The following is a 15,297-nucleotide window of genomic DNA, read 5'->3' as shown; positions in this document are numbered from 1 at the left end:
AAGCCAAGACTGGGTTGGTGAAGGAAAGTTGGCCAAACACTGCCAATAATGGTTTTATTTTATTTTTATTGGAATGTATTGCATTACAAAATCCCCATGTGCCTAGTTTTTCTTGTTACAAGACAATGGAGTGCAGAAACACGTGAACATTCCTTGAGGGGACCCCCCCACCCTCATGCACACAGCCCTGTAGCTAACCTCCCCTTTGCGTCACAGGAATCGGCTGCTGCATCACAGGCCACCTCCTTTGAGGACTGAGAAGTGCACCCGAGGAGGTCTGGAGCTTTTCGCTGTAAAGAAACCTCAGCTAGTGCAACCCCACCCAGGTGCTTCCTCGTGCTCCGAGAGGCACCGAATCTCCCTGAGAGCTTGAAAGGCGCTGCACTTGCCGCCTCAGTAGGTTTGTGCAGTCTTGCGTAATTACTTGTTTCGCCAGCATTTGGCTTCCTCTTGGCTGCTGCCTAACACTGAAGTAACATTTAAAAAAAGCTTTCTCTGATAGTCAAATAGGCTTTTTCCAGCACATGTGGAAGAACCTGAGGGTAGAGTTATCCCTCTGTTAGCCTCAAAGCAAGGAGAACCACCCATGTTGTTAAATGAACAGCATTGGCAGGTACCGCTATGGGTGGGTGTTGGAGGAGGAGAGCACTTACAATGGAAGTCAGTTAAGGGTGTGAATGCACTCAGTCAGCATCTAGTACATCAACTGGTAATACCCTCCTCCCCCAGGCAAGTGCTATGAGTAGATGCCAAGCAACTGTGTGTCACTAGACTTAGAAAAATGGGGGGGAAAGGACCAGCATCTCTCACTGCAGGAAGGGCAAAATGTTCCTGTAGAACCACTCTTTGGAAAAGCGGAGGTGATCCCCCGGTGCCCCGAGGAACATCAGTTTCCCAGCTTCATCCATCTCCTTCAGCCCCAAACGATCCTGAGAAAAGGAACATGTCTATGTTAACACAAGGGCTTTTACTCATAAAACCCATGCAAGTCATTGGTTGAAGCACATTTGTCTTTGTCAAATACTTTACTTTAAAAAAAAAAAAAAACCTGGAGTGAGCCCTAACTGCATCTACACTCCTAAACTGGTTTGAAACCAGCCTGACTACTATGGCTTCCTCTTCGCAGAACATGGGTTAATTCATTTAAGGGCACGGAGGCTATTTCTGTAAAATGCTAAAACCCATTCATTGGGTGTAGATTTGTTTTCCAGAACGCAGCAGCAGGGCAAACGGGACCTCTTATTTTCTGTGCGCAGTTTGAAAACAATTGGGTAGCTCATGCCGTGCAGTGCCTGTTCAGGGGGGCCCCAACATGCTTTGCAACCTCTGTGTCCAGCAGGATCTGTTTCATCACATCGCGCTAACCCTTCCTTGAACAGGAAACTTGTGGGACACTACGGAGGAAGCAATGTTGCCACTACTCAGAAAAGACAGCTGCCAAGGATGATTTTATCTTCTGAAAGTTTGAGCCATTAAACCAGTATACCATCCGAGGGAATATCTGAGTTGCCCCATGAAATCAAGGAGGCTGCTTTAGCCAGTTCAGATGGGTTTTAATTGGAAAGGTGCAGCATTACAAATGAAATGGCTATCCGTGGTCTGTACTTGTAATGCAGCAGTACAGGGTTACGGGAGAATGGAAGGCAAAGCATCCACTGCACCAAAAGCCCTGCCGGCACAGGGAAAGCAGGGAGCAGCGATTCGGTTCTGCTCTTTTCGGGGCGCCCATCCCATGCCCTCCTTCCACACCCCCTCGCAAGGAATCCAGCCATTCATGGTTGCCACATGAATTAGGGAGATGCGCCATCCAGAATGGTTACCTCTGTGTACAGTGATGTTTCCTTCAAGGGGATGGTCTCTTTGGACTGTCCGCTTCGGTAGTAACCAAACCACTGTGGAAAGTTGGCAGGGGGAGAAGATGAGTTTCTCATGTGGCCAGTTTGCACATGCCTGGAAGGGCTGCTAAGACCCAGTTTCCACTTAGCTATCTCTGGCTTGTTACACGTGAAGCAGAAGCGAGTTCCATGCTGCTTCTTGCTACCCAAACACTCCTAACCGGAGCAGGGCAATCGGCTTCCCTGGATTGATTCGTCACACGCCCTGAGCTGCTGGAGACGCGACAACCCCGAACTTGTTCTAGGGTTAGAACTCGCATTTCTCTCTCTCCCAGCAGGCCGCAGTCCAGGTTCTGACCTCCAGATCAGCTATGGGGCGTCAAGGGAGAAGTCCTGATAGAAAGAGAACTGCTCCCAATCTACCCAGCTCCCACACAGCTACACATCCCATCTCCCCTTTGCGCCTGAACTCCCCTGGATGTGAACCAGCCAAGGCGGCAGGCAGAGCTCATTCCCTTGGCCCCCGCCGGGCAATGCGGCCTCTTCTAAAGTGGAAGGTGCAGAGATGCTGGGCACTTGGAAGTCATCCTCTCCAGTGACAAGGAAACACTCCTGTTAGGCATTTTCTGGCATCAAGGCCAAACCTTAAGTCTTTAATTATGTTATACTTGGCAGAAATTTATTTTATACCATTTTAATTCTGTTCTTTAGCATAAAAGTTCCCAAAGCAGTTTACAAAGGTAAGAAATGGCAGGGCCTGCTCCTGCAGACTTTCTAAAACTCACAACTAAAATGAAAGAGAATTGGGACGGAGGAAAAAAGGCCTTCAAGGGGGAACCTTGTAGTTACAGCAAACTCACACAGCACATTTCCTTTGTCATCAGTCTGGAGGACACAAACAGCTCAGAGTGTGGTGTTAGTGAAAACTCACATTCCAAACTGCAGCCTCTGAACAGGGCAAGGGAGAACTGGGCATGCATAACTGGTGTCAACCAACATGGGGCCTTTTCTAAATAGGTGAGCAAAGTACTCGGGAACGAGAGGCAAAGAAAGATGCACCTTACCTGGTTGATGAGCTCAACCCAGCAGAGCCTCCCGTTTGTTGAGATGCCTTTCCCCCACCTGTGCAGGTGGATGCCCTGAGTTGCTCACCTCGGATGCAGGAGGATCCACCATGGTGTCATTGAGGAACTTCACCATCACAAATTTCCTCAAGGTCATCAGGTTTTTCTTGTAAGTCTGGTTGAAGCCCTAGAAAAGGCAGCAGGGGCAGCAAGAGGATGAGGGACAGAATGAATAGGAGCCATTTGGGGAATTTTGCTTATAGGCTCGGTCAATGGCTGTGCCAGCATCAAAATCTAATCCTGGGCTAAGACCAGCCAGCTTCTGTGCCCCAAACTATATTATGTCTATAGACTGATATATATGTATTTAGATACTGAACATGTACACATCCATAACTCCCAGGACAAATTAGAAAGTACTAAAATTAGCTACAGTCATACTGAAATTCCACCTTTCCTGCAAGGTAACCTTGGAGGCTGGCCAAACCTGCTTAATTTTGTCAAGGCAAACTTTTGTCCTTTCCTAGAATAGCAGAGTTGGAAGGAGCCAGAAGGCCATGAGGTCCAACCCCCTGCTCAGTCCAGCACTCGCAGTTAAACCAACCCTGTCCAGCTGCATCTTGAATGCCTTGGGAGTGGGAGAGCCTGCAACCTCCCCAGGTAACCGGTTTTGCCGCCTTGCTGCTCCAGCAGTCAGGAAGTTCTTCCTGATGTTCAGCTGGAATTTGACCCCATTATTCTGTTTCCTGCCCTCTAGGATGATCGAGAAAAGATCCTGCCGTTCCTCTCTGTGACAACCCATTGAGTGTAGTGTCACCGTATCTCCCCTCAGTCTTTTCTACATGAGGCTGAACATGCCCAGTTCTTTCCGTCTCTCCTCAGAGGCCCTGGCTTCCAGTCCCCAGATCCTTCAATCCAGTTGTGGTTTCCCAGCATCTGTGCAGTTTTTCTCCCATTCTAAAAAGCAGGAATGCATCTCCCAAGCCTTTGTTTCTGGCAATAAAAGCGTTACAGCTCAGGGAGCTCTCCCCACTTCGCCTTCTGTCCTACCCAGTCCAGGGATGGACCTCGATGCTGCTCAATTCCGCCCTTGGGCTGCAAAAAGAAGCTGCGGCTCTGCGCTGGGACTCCAGTGCAAAACTACACATAAGCCCATCTCTGCTAGCTTGGGGTCTCCACTTGAGCCCCTCCAGCCCAAAGAATCGCATGAAAACATCTTGTACTTTATACACAGAGTGTCTACAGAACAAGACACCTCACCTCCGAGGCCTGACCCAGCCCGAGCCACTTAAGACTTACCCTCTCCTGGTTGATGTCAGCTAAGAAAAGACTTTTCTTTCTGTATTCTTCTTCATTCAGTGGATCGTGCCAGTACTGGGCTTGGACCAGGCTGTGCCACGCAGGGGGAGAGAGAGAAAGCAAGCATTCAAAACACAAGCCAGAACCGGCCTTCTATCCTTATCCAACACAGTTGCAGCATTTGTCTCCTGCTGCAGGGAACTTACCGCTCCTGGACTGACTTAGTATAGGCGCCAAGATCAAGCATCTTTCGGATCCAGTCACAGATATGAGAGCTCTCCCCAGGGCAGTGTGGCAATCCATAGACACCTGCGGCAGCAAGTCACCTCTTCAGGCGTTTGGAATCTGAACACGGTACCAGTCATGCAAAAGCCCACAGAACATATAAGGAGGCCACACACAGGCATGCAAGAGACAGGCTTCTCCTACATCCCTGGCTGGAAGAGGTATTGACCACCTTGAGGTGTGTGTGCTGGGGGGGGGGGGGGCAGCTGGAGCACACAAGCCAGAGGGTGCCACCCCTGCCACAGATCCATGTGCATGAGTCTACTTCGGCTTGCTAGCACGGTGGTGGATCTGACAAAATTACCCCAACACCATAAAACAGTGGCAGGTTTATTTCTCCCAACAGAGTCACAGAACAGTCACAACGATTAAAGCAGGGGAGGACAACTTGTGGCCGTCCTGATGCTTTGGCCTCCAGCTCTGGTGGCTAAAAGCCAACTCTATGCCTCCATCCAGTGCCCGGTAGAACACTTCAGGGTCACGGGGCCTATTCCGTGCTGGCCCCAAGGACGTCTCAGACCATCTGAGGCCTGCTGCAATGTGTTCGCTGGGTGCTCTGCAGTCAACCCTCTTGCCTCTGCCAGGACTTGGCCTCCAACGCTATAGCAGCTGAGGGGAGGGAGGAACCCAGAGCGGAGTCTGGTCCTGTTTTATGGGATGAGTTTCAGCTGGTTCCACTTGGGGCAGCCAATGAAGTGCTCGGGCAGGCTCCTGCAGCCACGTCTGCACCGGGTGCTTGCCCCACTCAGCTTGTAGGAGCGCTCCCAGGAAAGGAGCAGCGGCCTGGGCCAGGGAGGCGATCAATGCCCTCCCTGAGGGGGCGTGCCCCCTGCTGCCCTAAAGGGGCAATGGGGAAGCTGCTCCTGAAGAATCCCCTCCAGACCCAGAAGATCCAAACCATGGTAGTCCGGAAGCAAATGCTCCCTTCCTGGGGAAGGCCACAGAGCATGCTCCTGGGTGAGACTGATCATCTGGTCCAATTAATTTGGGGTTCAGACCAGGCTCTGGCACAGAAGCAGCTCTGGTGAGCCTGTATGATGACTGACACCAGGGCAGTCCAGCTGTTTGTACCTTGAGGCTCACATGAGAGGTCAACCTGGAATCTGGGGGGGGCACAATGAATTGCTGCAGAGCTCACAAGGGGGCCCTGCTAAGCCCCAGCCTCCCACGCTCTGACACGACTTGCCCACCGAAATCACCTCATGCAGAGCCACAAGCGTTTACCTTGGTGCTGACCGCCCACAGAAATCAGATTGAACATCGGAGAAGATGGGCACCTCTGCAGCACCGCTCTCCTGGGGAGGGAGGAAAGACTGTCACCATCTCAACAGCTGCCTTGCTGGAACACAGCTTTGGTGCTGACACCCTCCTCACGGGATCTGTGGACTTGATTACCCCAGCTGCATATTACCTTGATGCTAACTGTGCATTATAAATTATAATACACTTATTTCTAGATTTATGGCAGGTTATCTTTCCAATCCCCTTCATGGTTCACTGCCTTGCTGTGGCGAAGGGGCTTGTGTAGCACAATGAAGCTATGAGCTATGCCGTGCAGGGCCACCTGAGACGGACAGGTCATGGCAGAGAGCTCTGACAAAACGTGATCCACTGGAGAAGGAAATGGCAACCCACTCGTACCCTTGCCATGAAAACCCCATGGACAGTACCAAAAGGCAAAAAGATATGACGCCGGAAGATGAGCCCCTCAGGTCGGAAGGTGTCCAATATGCTACTGGGGAAGAGCGGAGGGCTAGTACTAGTAGCGGCAGAAAGAATGAAGCGACTGGGATAAAGCTGAAAGGACACTCAGTTGCTGATATATCTGGTGGAGAAAGGAGAGTCCGATGCTGCAAAGATCTATAGGAACCTGGAATGTAAGATCCATGAATCGAGGCAAGCTGGATGTGGTCAATAAGAGATGACAAGACTGAACATCGACCTCTTAGGAATCAGTGAACTAAAATGGACAGGAATGGGTGAATTTAATTCAGATGACCATCAGGTGTACTACTGCGGGCAAGAATCCCTCAGAAGAAATGGAGTAGCCTTCATAGTCAATAAAAGAGTAGGAAAAGCAGTACTGGGATACAATCTCCAAAATGACAGAATGATCTCAGTTCGAATCCAAGGCAAACCATTCAGCATCACAGTAGTCCAAGTCTATGTCCCAACCACTGATGCTGAAGAGGCTGAAGTTGACTGGTTCTATGGAGGCCTACAACACCTTCTAGAATTGACACCAAAAAATGATGTCCTTATCATCATGGGGGATTGGAATGCTAAAGTAGGATGTCAAAAGATAACCAGAATAACAGGCAATTTTGGCCTTGGAGTGCAAAATGAAGCAGGGCAAAGACTGGTAGAATTTTGTCAAGAGTATACGATGGTCATAGCACTCTTCCAACAACCCAAGAGATGACTCTACACATGGACACATCACCAGATAATCAATCTGATTTCTGTGTTGACCATGTGCTCTGCAGCCAAAGATGGAGAAGCTCTATATAGTCAGTGAGAAAAAGACCAGGAGCTGACTGTGGCTCAGATCATGAGCTTCTTGTTGCAAAATTCAGGCACCTTTCCCCAGCCTGATGTGCTGCAGATGAGTTGGGCTAGAATGCCCAGCCTGTTCCCAAACACCCAGAAAGCGCCACATTGGGAAGGCTGTTCTGAAGCGCGCTGCACCAGCACTGCGGTGGTCATGCGGGCACGTCCCCTGCAGGTTAAGGGAAGCAGTGAGTGGGGGGGGGGGGGGAGAATAGGACAGTGGGGGCAAACCTATGGCATGCATGCCACAGCAGCACACAGCACCCTCTCTGTCGGCACGCGAGCCAAGTCACCCCCGCATGGCCCCAGCATTCGAGCATCAGATAACAGCGCACATAGGGGCCATGCGCATGCTTGGAAAGGAGTAGCGGCACCAGGTGATGATGTCACAAGCCGTGACTCATTAGCCGTGACTTGTCCGAGCTTTCGCATGGCTGGTCAGTGCGCTGCCAAGGATATAGTTGCTTGGACTGGCTGCGAGTTTTTTCTAAATGAAAAGCTCAGCATTCAGGTTTCATTGCAGTGCGGGCACTTTGTGAGGAATAAGTGGGGTTTGGGTTGCAGTTTGGGCTCTCGGTCTCTAAAAGGTTCGCCATCACTGGAATAGGAGATGTGAGAGTGAAACTGAAAAGGAAAAGGAGGCAGAGAAGCAGACACTTCAGCAGGTCCTACTGGCCCGACGGGAGAGCACATGCCTTGAATGCACAGCCTCCCATGCCCTGCCCAGAGATTGCCAGGCAGGATTGGGAAAAATCCCCACTGGAAAACTCTGGGCACCACTGCTGGTCAAAGCAGACAGGCAGGTCGGCTGAGAATGATGGGAGCTACAGTGCAGAACTCCTGCGGGCCCCCAGGTTGGGGGAGGCTCATGCAGCCAAGACTGGGCTGGAACAGCCAAGGGCCTGACCCCATACCAGGGAGCAACCTACCTTCCAGAGGGTGTCATACCTGAGGAGGCTGCCATCGCAGTGAAGTCAGATGCCTGTCTACCTAATCTAGTCCCGCCTGGGGACTCCGCCCGAGACCTGGCACACGAGGTGGGGGGCAGTTCTGCAGAGCAAAAATTCCCCCTTGCCCTACAGGGCTTCCGCCATTCCCCGCCCGAGGCACTTACAGGAACTGTGCTCCCTGCGAGAAGCCCATGGCATTGTAGCCCCCTTGCAGCCTGGGGTCCTTTGCCAGCTGGTCGCACACAAGCCTCACTTGGTCGTTCACGTTCATGAAGAAGCTGTTCTCTATGTCCTGAGGAAAACAGGGGACGTGAGCGACGCTGAGCGGCTGGCACGAGGCAGTTCAACCTGCTGCCCTTAGTAGGGCGGTGATCAGGAGCTGGGCAGACCTCGGGAGTGGGATTCCAGCTACCCGCTTTGCTTGCTCTCCTTTTCAAGAGAAAGTCCCTAGCCTCACCTTCCCCAGCTTCCTGCATGCCCACCCAGCCTCTAGCTCTGTATCAGCCTCAAGCAATTTAGACTGGTAAGAACTTAATGCACCAAGACGACTTAAATGAGGCCTTGTCAGACAGCAGCTTGGTTCCAAATGGCTCATAAGCAGCTCTGTGTCCAAATCCAATTACTATCTGAGCTTAGTAACTCCTTAGTTCAGGGTTAGGGTTGGGGATTGTGAAGGAAACTCATCCTAAACCATTCCTTTTTCAGTCTTTGGTTTAAGTTCCTTATTCCCCCAGCAAAGCTCTTTCCAGCAACAGGCATGCCACCAGCACGAAGCCAGACTAAAGAGGGCCCTCACTTATCAGCACCGGGCCTGTTGTTTCAAGTCTGTGTCAGACAGAAGAGCTGCTGCTTCACTCCACTGGTATGTCATTGTACACATATTTTGGAGGAGGTTAAAAATGCTCATCCTTCTAATCCCAGTGTAATATCAGGGCCCCAATCCACAAGTCCTTGCATGCAGTAGCCGGCTATATGAACAGCACAGCATGCAAAGTTCTGGGTGGTCTACTTGAGGGAGGAAGGCGGCTAAAGTCCATAAAGTTTGAGAAACGTAAGAATTACTCTGCACACTAAGAACATTAATAATAAAAATGACACCACCTCAAACAAAGTGCTGCCAATCTGCAAAGAAAGAACATAAATTCCCGGGATTCTCTCCTCCACAATTTTTTTAATGTAGCCCATGCTCTCTGGATTACAGCAGCTATCACCTAAAATGTAAAAACAAAGAATATGGGGAAAATATTAGAACTCAAAAAAATCAGCACTATTTTAAAAACTGGAGTGCCCACTAGCCTGTTTTTTAAGATTAAAGTGGAAAAAGAAAAACAAGGTTAAGTTTCCCATGAACACATACACACACAAAAAATTCAGTTTGTAAGATTTTGCGTGACAAGCTGTAGCTTTGAACAAAGCCCAAGGAGTTTCCTGTCTCTGCTTTCCAGCCTTGCTAATCGGATGCTCATGACATGAATTTATATTGTAAGCCACAGAATATTAATACTAGCAGAGAAAGGATATCTTTGAAAAGAGAAATTATTCCTCCCCACCTACCATGCAGCTGACACAGGAACCTGGGATTACAAGTGTTCTCAGAGAAGAAACCAGATCAAGTGGAGTAACCATCACCTTTCCCAAGAAGGCTCCCTCATTTACACAACAACCCAAGTTGAGCAAGTAAAGTGTGCTTTAAAAAAAGCAAAAAGCACCTGATGATTAAATTTGAGAGAAAAATATCCATCAGAAGCAAAAATGCAAGGGAAAGGGAGTACACTATGTGTTAAATCATGACTTAAGAGTGAATAAGAAGCTAAAGGCAGGAATACTGTCATCTTGTATTTTTGAATGCTAGACCTTCACACAAGATTAGCCATAATGTGAAAGCGTGCAAGCCAATGAAGTTTTATTAGGGTCTAAATCACTGACAATAGTCATAGAAACTGGGAACCTGTGGACTTTCTAGGCAGGCACAGAAATCCTCTCTTTTCTATTACAGCTGGTCTAACAAAAAGACCTATTTCAAAATATCCAGTTGCCTCCGTTTGGAAAAGAGGGGTTATCCTTGGGATACCAACCTATAACAGAAACAGATATTTGCTTAACTTGAATCAGTTTTCTGTCAGTTAACAACCATACAAGTTCAATGTTTTAACTGAGAAGGCCCATTGAGAGTAAAGCAGCCAGATCACCTGGAATTCTTGAGGTGTTTTGGCTTAAAACTGGACAAATGTCAGTGATCGTGGAACCTGTAGTCCAAAACCATCTAGAGCTGATCAGTTTATCTACCTGAATAAAGAGCAGCTTTCCCCAACCTGGTGCTCTCCAGATGTTTTGGGCTTCAGCTCCCATCAGCCTCAGCCAGCATAGCCAATGGTTAGGAATTTTCACACAGACGATGATGAATGGGCTAGAAGGAAATACTGACCTTCCGATTTACATACCACAGAGCCTTCAATGCATAGAAAAGCAGTTTGCACTGATCAGAAATTCATATTCAATTAAAATTCAAAAATAACCACCCAGACCCTCCAGCAATGGGGCAGTATATAAATGTTAAGATAGTTAGTTAAATAAAAATTCCTGGGCCAAGCATGTACTTAGGAAAGGAATGCTGTTCCTAAATTCTTTATACATGTCCACCTGCTCTCAGCCATTATTTTGCCCTTGTTGATGCTCACAGTTCTCAGAAATAAGGCAGATCCTGCAAGCCTGAATTCTGTCCATCCCTGTTCTGAGAAGCAAAATGAAGACAACAGTAGATTGACTTGGAAAGGGGTGATTTATTTCAGCTTCATAGTTCATTCCTTGTCATTTTCATTCTTAGTATACTATGGGCTGATGAGGAACTTAAGTCATAAGATCATCAACTATTTACCACAGTTCTGTCTCACTTCCTTCTCAAACAAAAAAGGAAGCCACGAAGTTCTTCTTTAAACCACAAAATTCTGCACTAAGATCTGTTTGAAATGGTGAGCACATAACCTGGGCCATATTCGAACACAGCTCCATTCAAGTTTAAGTAAGTGACTTATTACATTTCATCACCACCCATCTGCCCACAGATTCCTTGGGCGGTTTACAAAATCGGAAATAACGTAATTAATATAAAACACATAATAAAAACACAACAATCCCATTAATATAGATCCTGAACAAACAAACAAAATTCCTCCACAATTCTGTGCATGTCTACTCAGAAGTAAGTCGCACAGTTCAAAAGACCAGTCATTTATTCTCAGCTTCTCACATTTCCTGCAAGGTTTTCTGTTTTTTTAATTGACGTCCCCGCCACGATGGCCCCCCGCTGCGCCCCCTCACCCATGCCGTGCCAGATGACCAGCGGGACCGGCCCTGCAGCGGAGCTCCGGGAACCCAGCCGGTCGAACACGCCCAGGAGCAGAAGAAGCGAACTCGCCACCGCCGTCCCCATCTTGGATCTGTCATATGACACACAGGCCGGCATCGCGGGGGGTGCGGGGGCGGGAATCACATGACTAAGAAGCGGCGCTAGCTCGGCTAACCATCCTTTCCGAACCGAAAAGCGCGCCCAGCAAGTCCTCGCCCCGAGGAATTCTGGGAAGTGTGGTTTGAGGAGGACGGGGGCGGGGCCTGCTGTAACCTGCCCTCCTAACTAGAAGAAGCGTTGAGGTTGCATGGGCTTGAAGCTCGTGTGTTTATGGAGACCAGCAGCTCGATAAAATTCAACCTGGCGGTTCTTCTCTCAAAAATCAAGATTAAGGATTATTTCACTTCCAGTTTTAACTGGCTTAAGCCAATGCCAGAGTGTTTGTGTTATCAACTATAATTGCACTGTGAATGGCCACTATTAAGAATTCCTTCCCCAATATGCATAATTTTATTTAAGCCTGAAGCACTCCATCATTTTTCATGCATAGACTGAAGAGTGCTGAAGTCCAGAAAAGTTTGTGTCAGAATATATGAGTGAATATGGAATTAGTATTGAAAATGTTGCAAGGCCCTTTGCTATCTACACCAAGATTGTGCTTTACAAGTGTTTAAAGGAGACTCCACTCAGGCCAAACAGCAACATGGCTGGCAAAAGAAGAGGTCCCACTAGCACAGGGATGGGCAATTTGCCATCCTTGGCCACCAATGTGCTTCAAAGATTGCTTCAAAGCCAAGGGCAACCTCCTGCTGCTGCCTTCTTAATTTCCCATTTCGGTTGCTTTTTTGTGGCTAGCCATGCCTTCCTGTGGTGGTCGTTTCATGGTTGTGGCAGGACACATTTGCATATATCCAAATATGTTCACAGCCTACCCCTGTGGCTTGGATGGGGTGTACCAGAAGAATGACAAGGAGGTGATTAAGATTCAATGGGTCTTGCAGTGGATTTTCAGTGTCTGAAGCATAGGATATTCTGGAGCCATGCCAAGGCCTTCTTAGATAAGAGCTAAGAGAACTGAAGTTTTTAGAAGTAACCTCACCTGCTGGGTTTGGCCTCTCAGGAATGGGGTTACAGCCTGTGTGTAACTTTATAAAATCCAAGAGGATTGTTCTCAGCATCAGAGGAACTGACAATGTACATGCCTGCGTATTGTCAGGGACTCCCGGAAGAGCAGCCATGAGAATGTATGCTCTGATCCACAGGGTGAAACCTCCACCTCGAACCTCAGCACTTTTATCAGTGAGAACAATCCAGGTAAATCTGTCTGCAGAGTACAAACCTACAGCAGGGCTGTCTGGTAAAGGTGCACCAACCAAGTACAAAATTCCGGAACGTATGCAGAGTGCTTTACAGGTTTTGAGTCAGGGTTTATGATGAGCAAGTAATGGGTACCTAATGTATTCATAGTCAAAACAGTGTGAGAAATCCGCCCATTCCCCAAGGGATGTGAGCTGGGTGCGGCATTTGGCTGGGAAGGTGGGAGCCCCAGAAGCAACGATGCTGACACCATCCTGTGCTTTACAGAGGCAGCGCATGATGAGCATGGAAGGCCAGATCCTGCAAAGAGGAGGGGGAGGGGGAGGACCGTGAGGCTTCATTTGCGTGTTTCACTGTATCCTGTACTTTACTAATACATTCATTGTGCTCTTGGTTGTATGTTTTCCATGCCAAAGATTTGTAGCTTCATGTTAATTGTACTGGTTACTCTGTCTGTTTTGGGGTTTTTAAAACATAGAAAAATGTACTGTGGAATAATAAAGCTCTGTTTCCAGATGGTGAGTGATTTTGTCCACAGCCTTTTAGGGGCGTAGAGACCAAAGCTGTGCAAGAAGCAGTGGTCAATATGCCACCAGGGCTGCCTTTGGCCTCCTGCCCCTAGTCCAGAGGTGCTTCCTGGATGCTTTGGCCTGTAACTCCCATCAGCCCTGGCCATCCTAGCCAAGGATGGATGAGGCAGCTTGTAAGTCAAAGGACCTGGAGGGCCACAAGGTGCCCACACCTGTGCTAGAGTACTCTCCACGCTGCAGCATCTCCCACTCCCCCTCAAAAGTCATGGAAGGGGGCCAGCCAGTTGCCTCGCAGGGGCCGAGCAGGAATTTGGCGAGTGTGGGAGGGTCTCTCCTCACGGGCCTTGCAGGGGCATCGTCTTTCCCCTGCTTGATGCTGCCCTGATTCCCAGGGCTAGAGGGTGATCCGGGCGGATTGGCGGCTCCGGTGGCGCCTGTGGAAACAGCCCCCGCGGCCCCTCGGCGTTGCCGCCCCCGCTTGAACGCCGCGGGCCAGGGATCCCCACCGGGGCAGCAAGGCCAGGCCAGCCCGAGTCACGCTCGGAGTCCCCTCGGGGCTGGCTGCCTGGGGCGCAGGTCGAGCCGAGAACCGTGTGCGCCGAAACGAAGCCGGTGCGCGCGGTGCGGGGGCGCAAGAGCGGAGGGTGCCGCTGCGCGCGCGGCACCGAGGGGCTTCCTCCCGAGTAAACGCGCCTGTGCGTGTGCTGCTCCGGGGGCCGCTCCGGGGGCCCAGGAGTCGCCTCGTTCGCGCTAATTGTTTCTGCAGAGGAGGCTGCCCGGCCAGCAGCGATTGGATCACATCGGGACGGGCGGGTGTGGCCCCTCTTGGTCGGATTCAAAGGCCGCCGAGGTGGGTGGTACGTGTGCCGGCGCTTCCTTTTCCAAGCCTTTCGGTCGAGGTGAGTGAGAGTCCGCATGCTTTCCTGCTGTTAGGGTTTCAGCTGGTTGCTTTTATTACACGTAGACTACAAGAGGGGAAGGATGTATAAATTTAAAAAACACCGTTCCTTAATTCTTGTTCCAAAAAAGGGACCTATCAGTGAGTCACAGCTATCTTTACTATATGCCATGTTGTTCTATGATAGCATGACTTAGTAAGAGTTTCCTAGACCGGAGTTGAGGAAAGAGAAAGAAAAGGATGCATCGGAGTATCTCTGGGTGATTTGGAGTAGATTAACCACAGCATTTCTTACTTACCAGCTGCAGTTTCCTTCACTTGTTACATATGGGTATGAATTGGTGAACTCCAACCAGTGCTTGGTGCAGTTCTACTTTGGTGTTAAAATTCATGTTCTGTAGTAACTTGGATGTAAATAAGTACTTGGGTGTGGCTGGAGGGAGGTTGGTACTGGGCTTGGAGGCATAGCCCCTGCTCCGCACGGCCAGAGTTCTGGGCACACTCCTGGGGTGTCCAGCTGGAAGAGCCATGGACAGAGGGTGGGCCGCTCCTGGGCTGCAAAACCTTTACCAGTTGGGTTAAAGAGGGCAGGTTTCCCCACCTTGGGCTCTCCAGGTGTTTTGGACTTCAACACCCATCACCCCATCCAACCCACATGGCCAGTGGCCTGGAATGCTAGGGGTTGTAGTTCAACATGCTGCGATGCTGTAAGTTGGGGATTCTGGTATTGTCTGCAAAATCCAAGCATCCCAGGTACCAACCTATGGTGTGGTGGTGCCTGGAGGGTTTGTCCACAGGGGGCTTCCTGTCTCTTCTGCTCTCTGGGTGCTCATGTCCCCCACAAATGGGGTGGTCCAAGTATGTGCAGGCCCAAACTGGGAGGGCTACTGATCTCAGAGGCCTCTCCTGGAGAAGAATCTGGCATGGCTTCTCTGGTGCTTTGAATGGAGCTGCTACTGCCAGAAATTGGCAGGGGGTACTTTTTATGGCACAGAGCAAAAACTTATCACCTGCTACAGAAGCCCCCTGAAAGAGCTAGCCATCTCCTTTGCTAGAATAATTCTGCAGGGTCCTTGCAAACACTCAGAAGCCATGCAGGGCCAGTGCAACCATGCTTAAAACTACATTCTGGTGCAGTATTCAGAATGCCTCAGAAAAGCAGCGTTTCAGACAAACTCATGATGAAATAGATACTGTACACCCTTGTGGATACTGTACAGTCT

At 49.5% G+C, this 15,297-nt stretch overlaps 1 protein-coding gene across 2 annotated transcripts; it reads right to left on the bottom strand.

Moving 5' to 3' along the window:
• Nucleotides 1–40: 40 nt before the first annotated feature.
• PPT1 (palmitoyl-protein thioesterase 1) lies at nucleotides 41–11,420 on the bottom strand. 2 transcript variants are annotated; one of them, XM_044425274.1, is made up of 9 exons: nucleotides 11,302–11,420; nucleotides 9,085–9,194; nucleotides 8,148–8,275; nucleotides 5,708–5,778; nucleotides 4,405–4,507; nucleotides 4,199–4,289; nucleotides 2,988–3,086; nucleotides 1,821–1,892; nucleotides 41–929 (listed from the first exon to the last, which is right to left on the bottom strand). In XM_044425274.1, exons 1-9 carry the CDS (start codon nucleotides 11,411–11,413, stop codon nucleotides 807–809), a joined length of 909 nt encoding a protein of 302 aa, XP_044281209.1. In that variant the 5' UTR covers nucleotides 11,414–11,420; the 3' UTR covers nucleotides 41–806. The 2 variants fall into 2 exon arrangements, with proteins under 2 accessions (XP_044281209.1, XP_044281210.1); XM_044425275.1 differs by lacking the exon at nucleotides 11,302–11,420 and adding an exon at nucleotides 9,613–10,287.
• Between the last annotated feature and the right edge of the window lie 3,877 nt (nucleotides 11,421–15,297).

This window comes from Varanus komodoensis, unplaced genomic scaffold, assembly GCF_004798865.1.
Source record: "Varanus komodoensis strain SLA01 unplaced genomic scaffold, ASM479886v1 scaffold15, whole genome shotgun sequence".
Classification (NCBI taxonomy): domain Eukaryota; kingdom Metazoa; phylum Chordata; class Lepidosauria; order Squamata; family Varanidae; genus Varanus; species Varanus komodoensis.
Note: the sequence above shows the minus strand (reverse complement) of the source record. Positions and strands in the feature narration are given on the sequence as shown.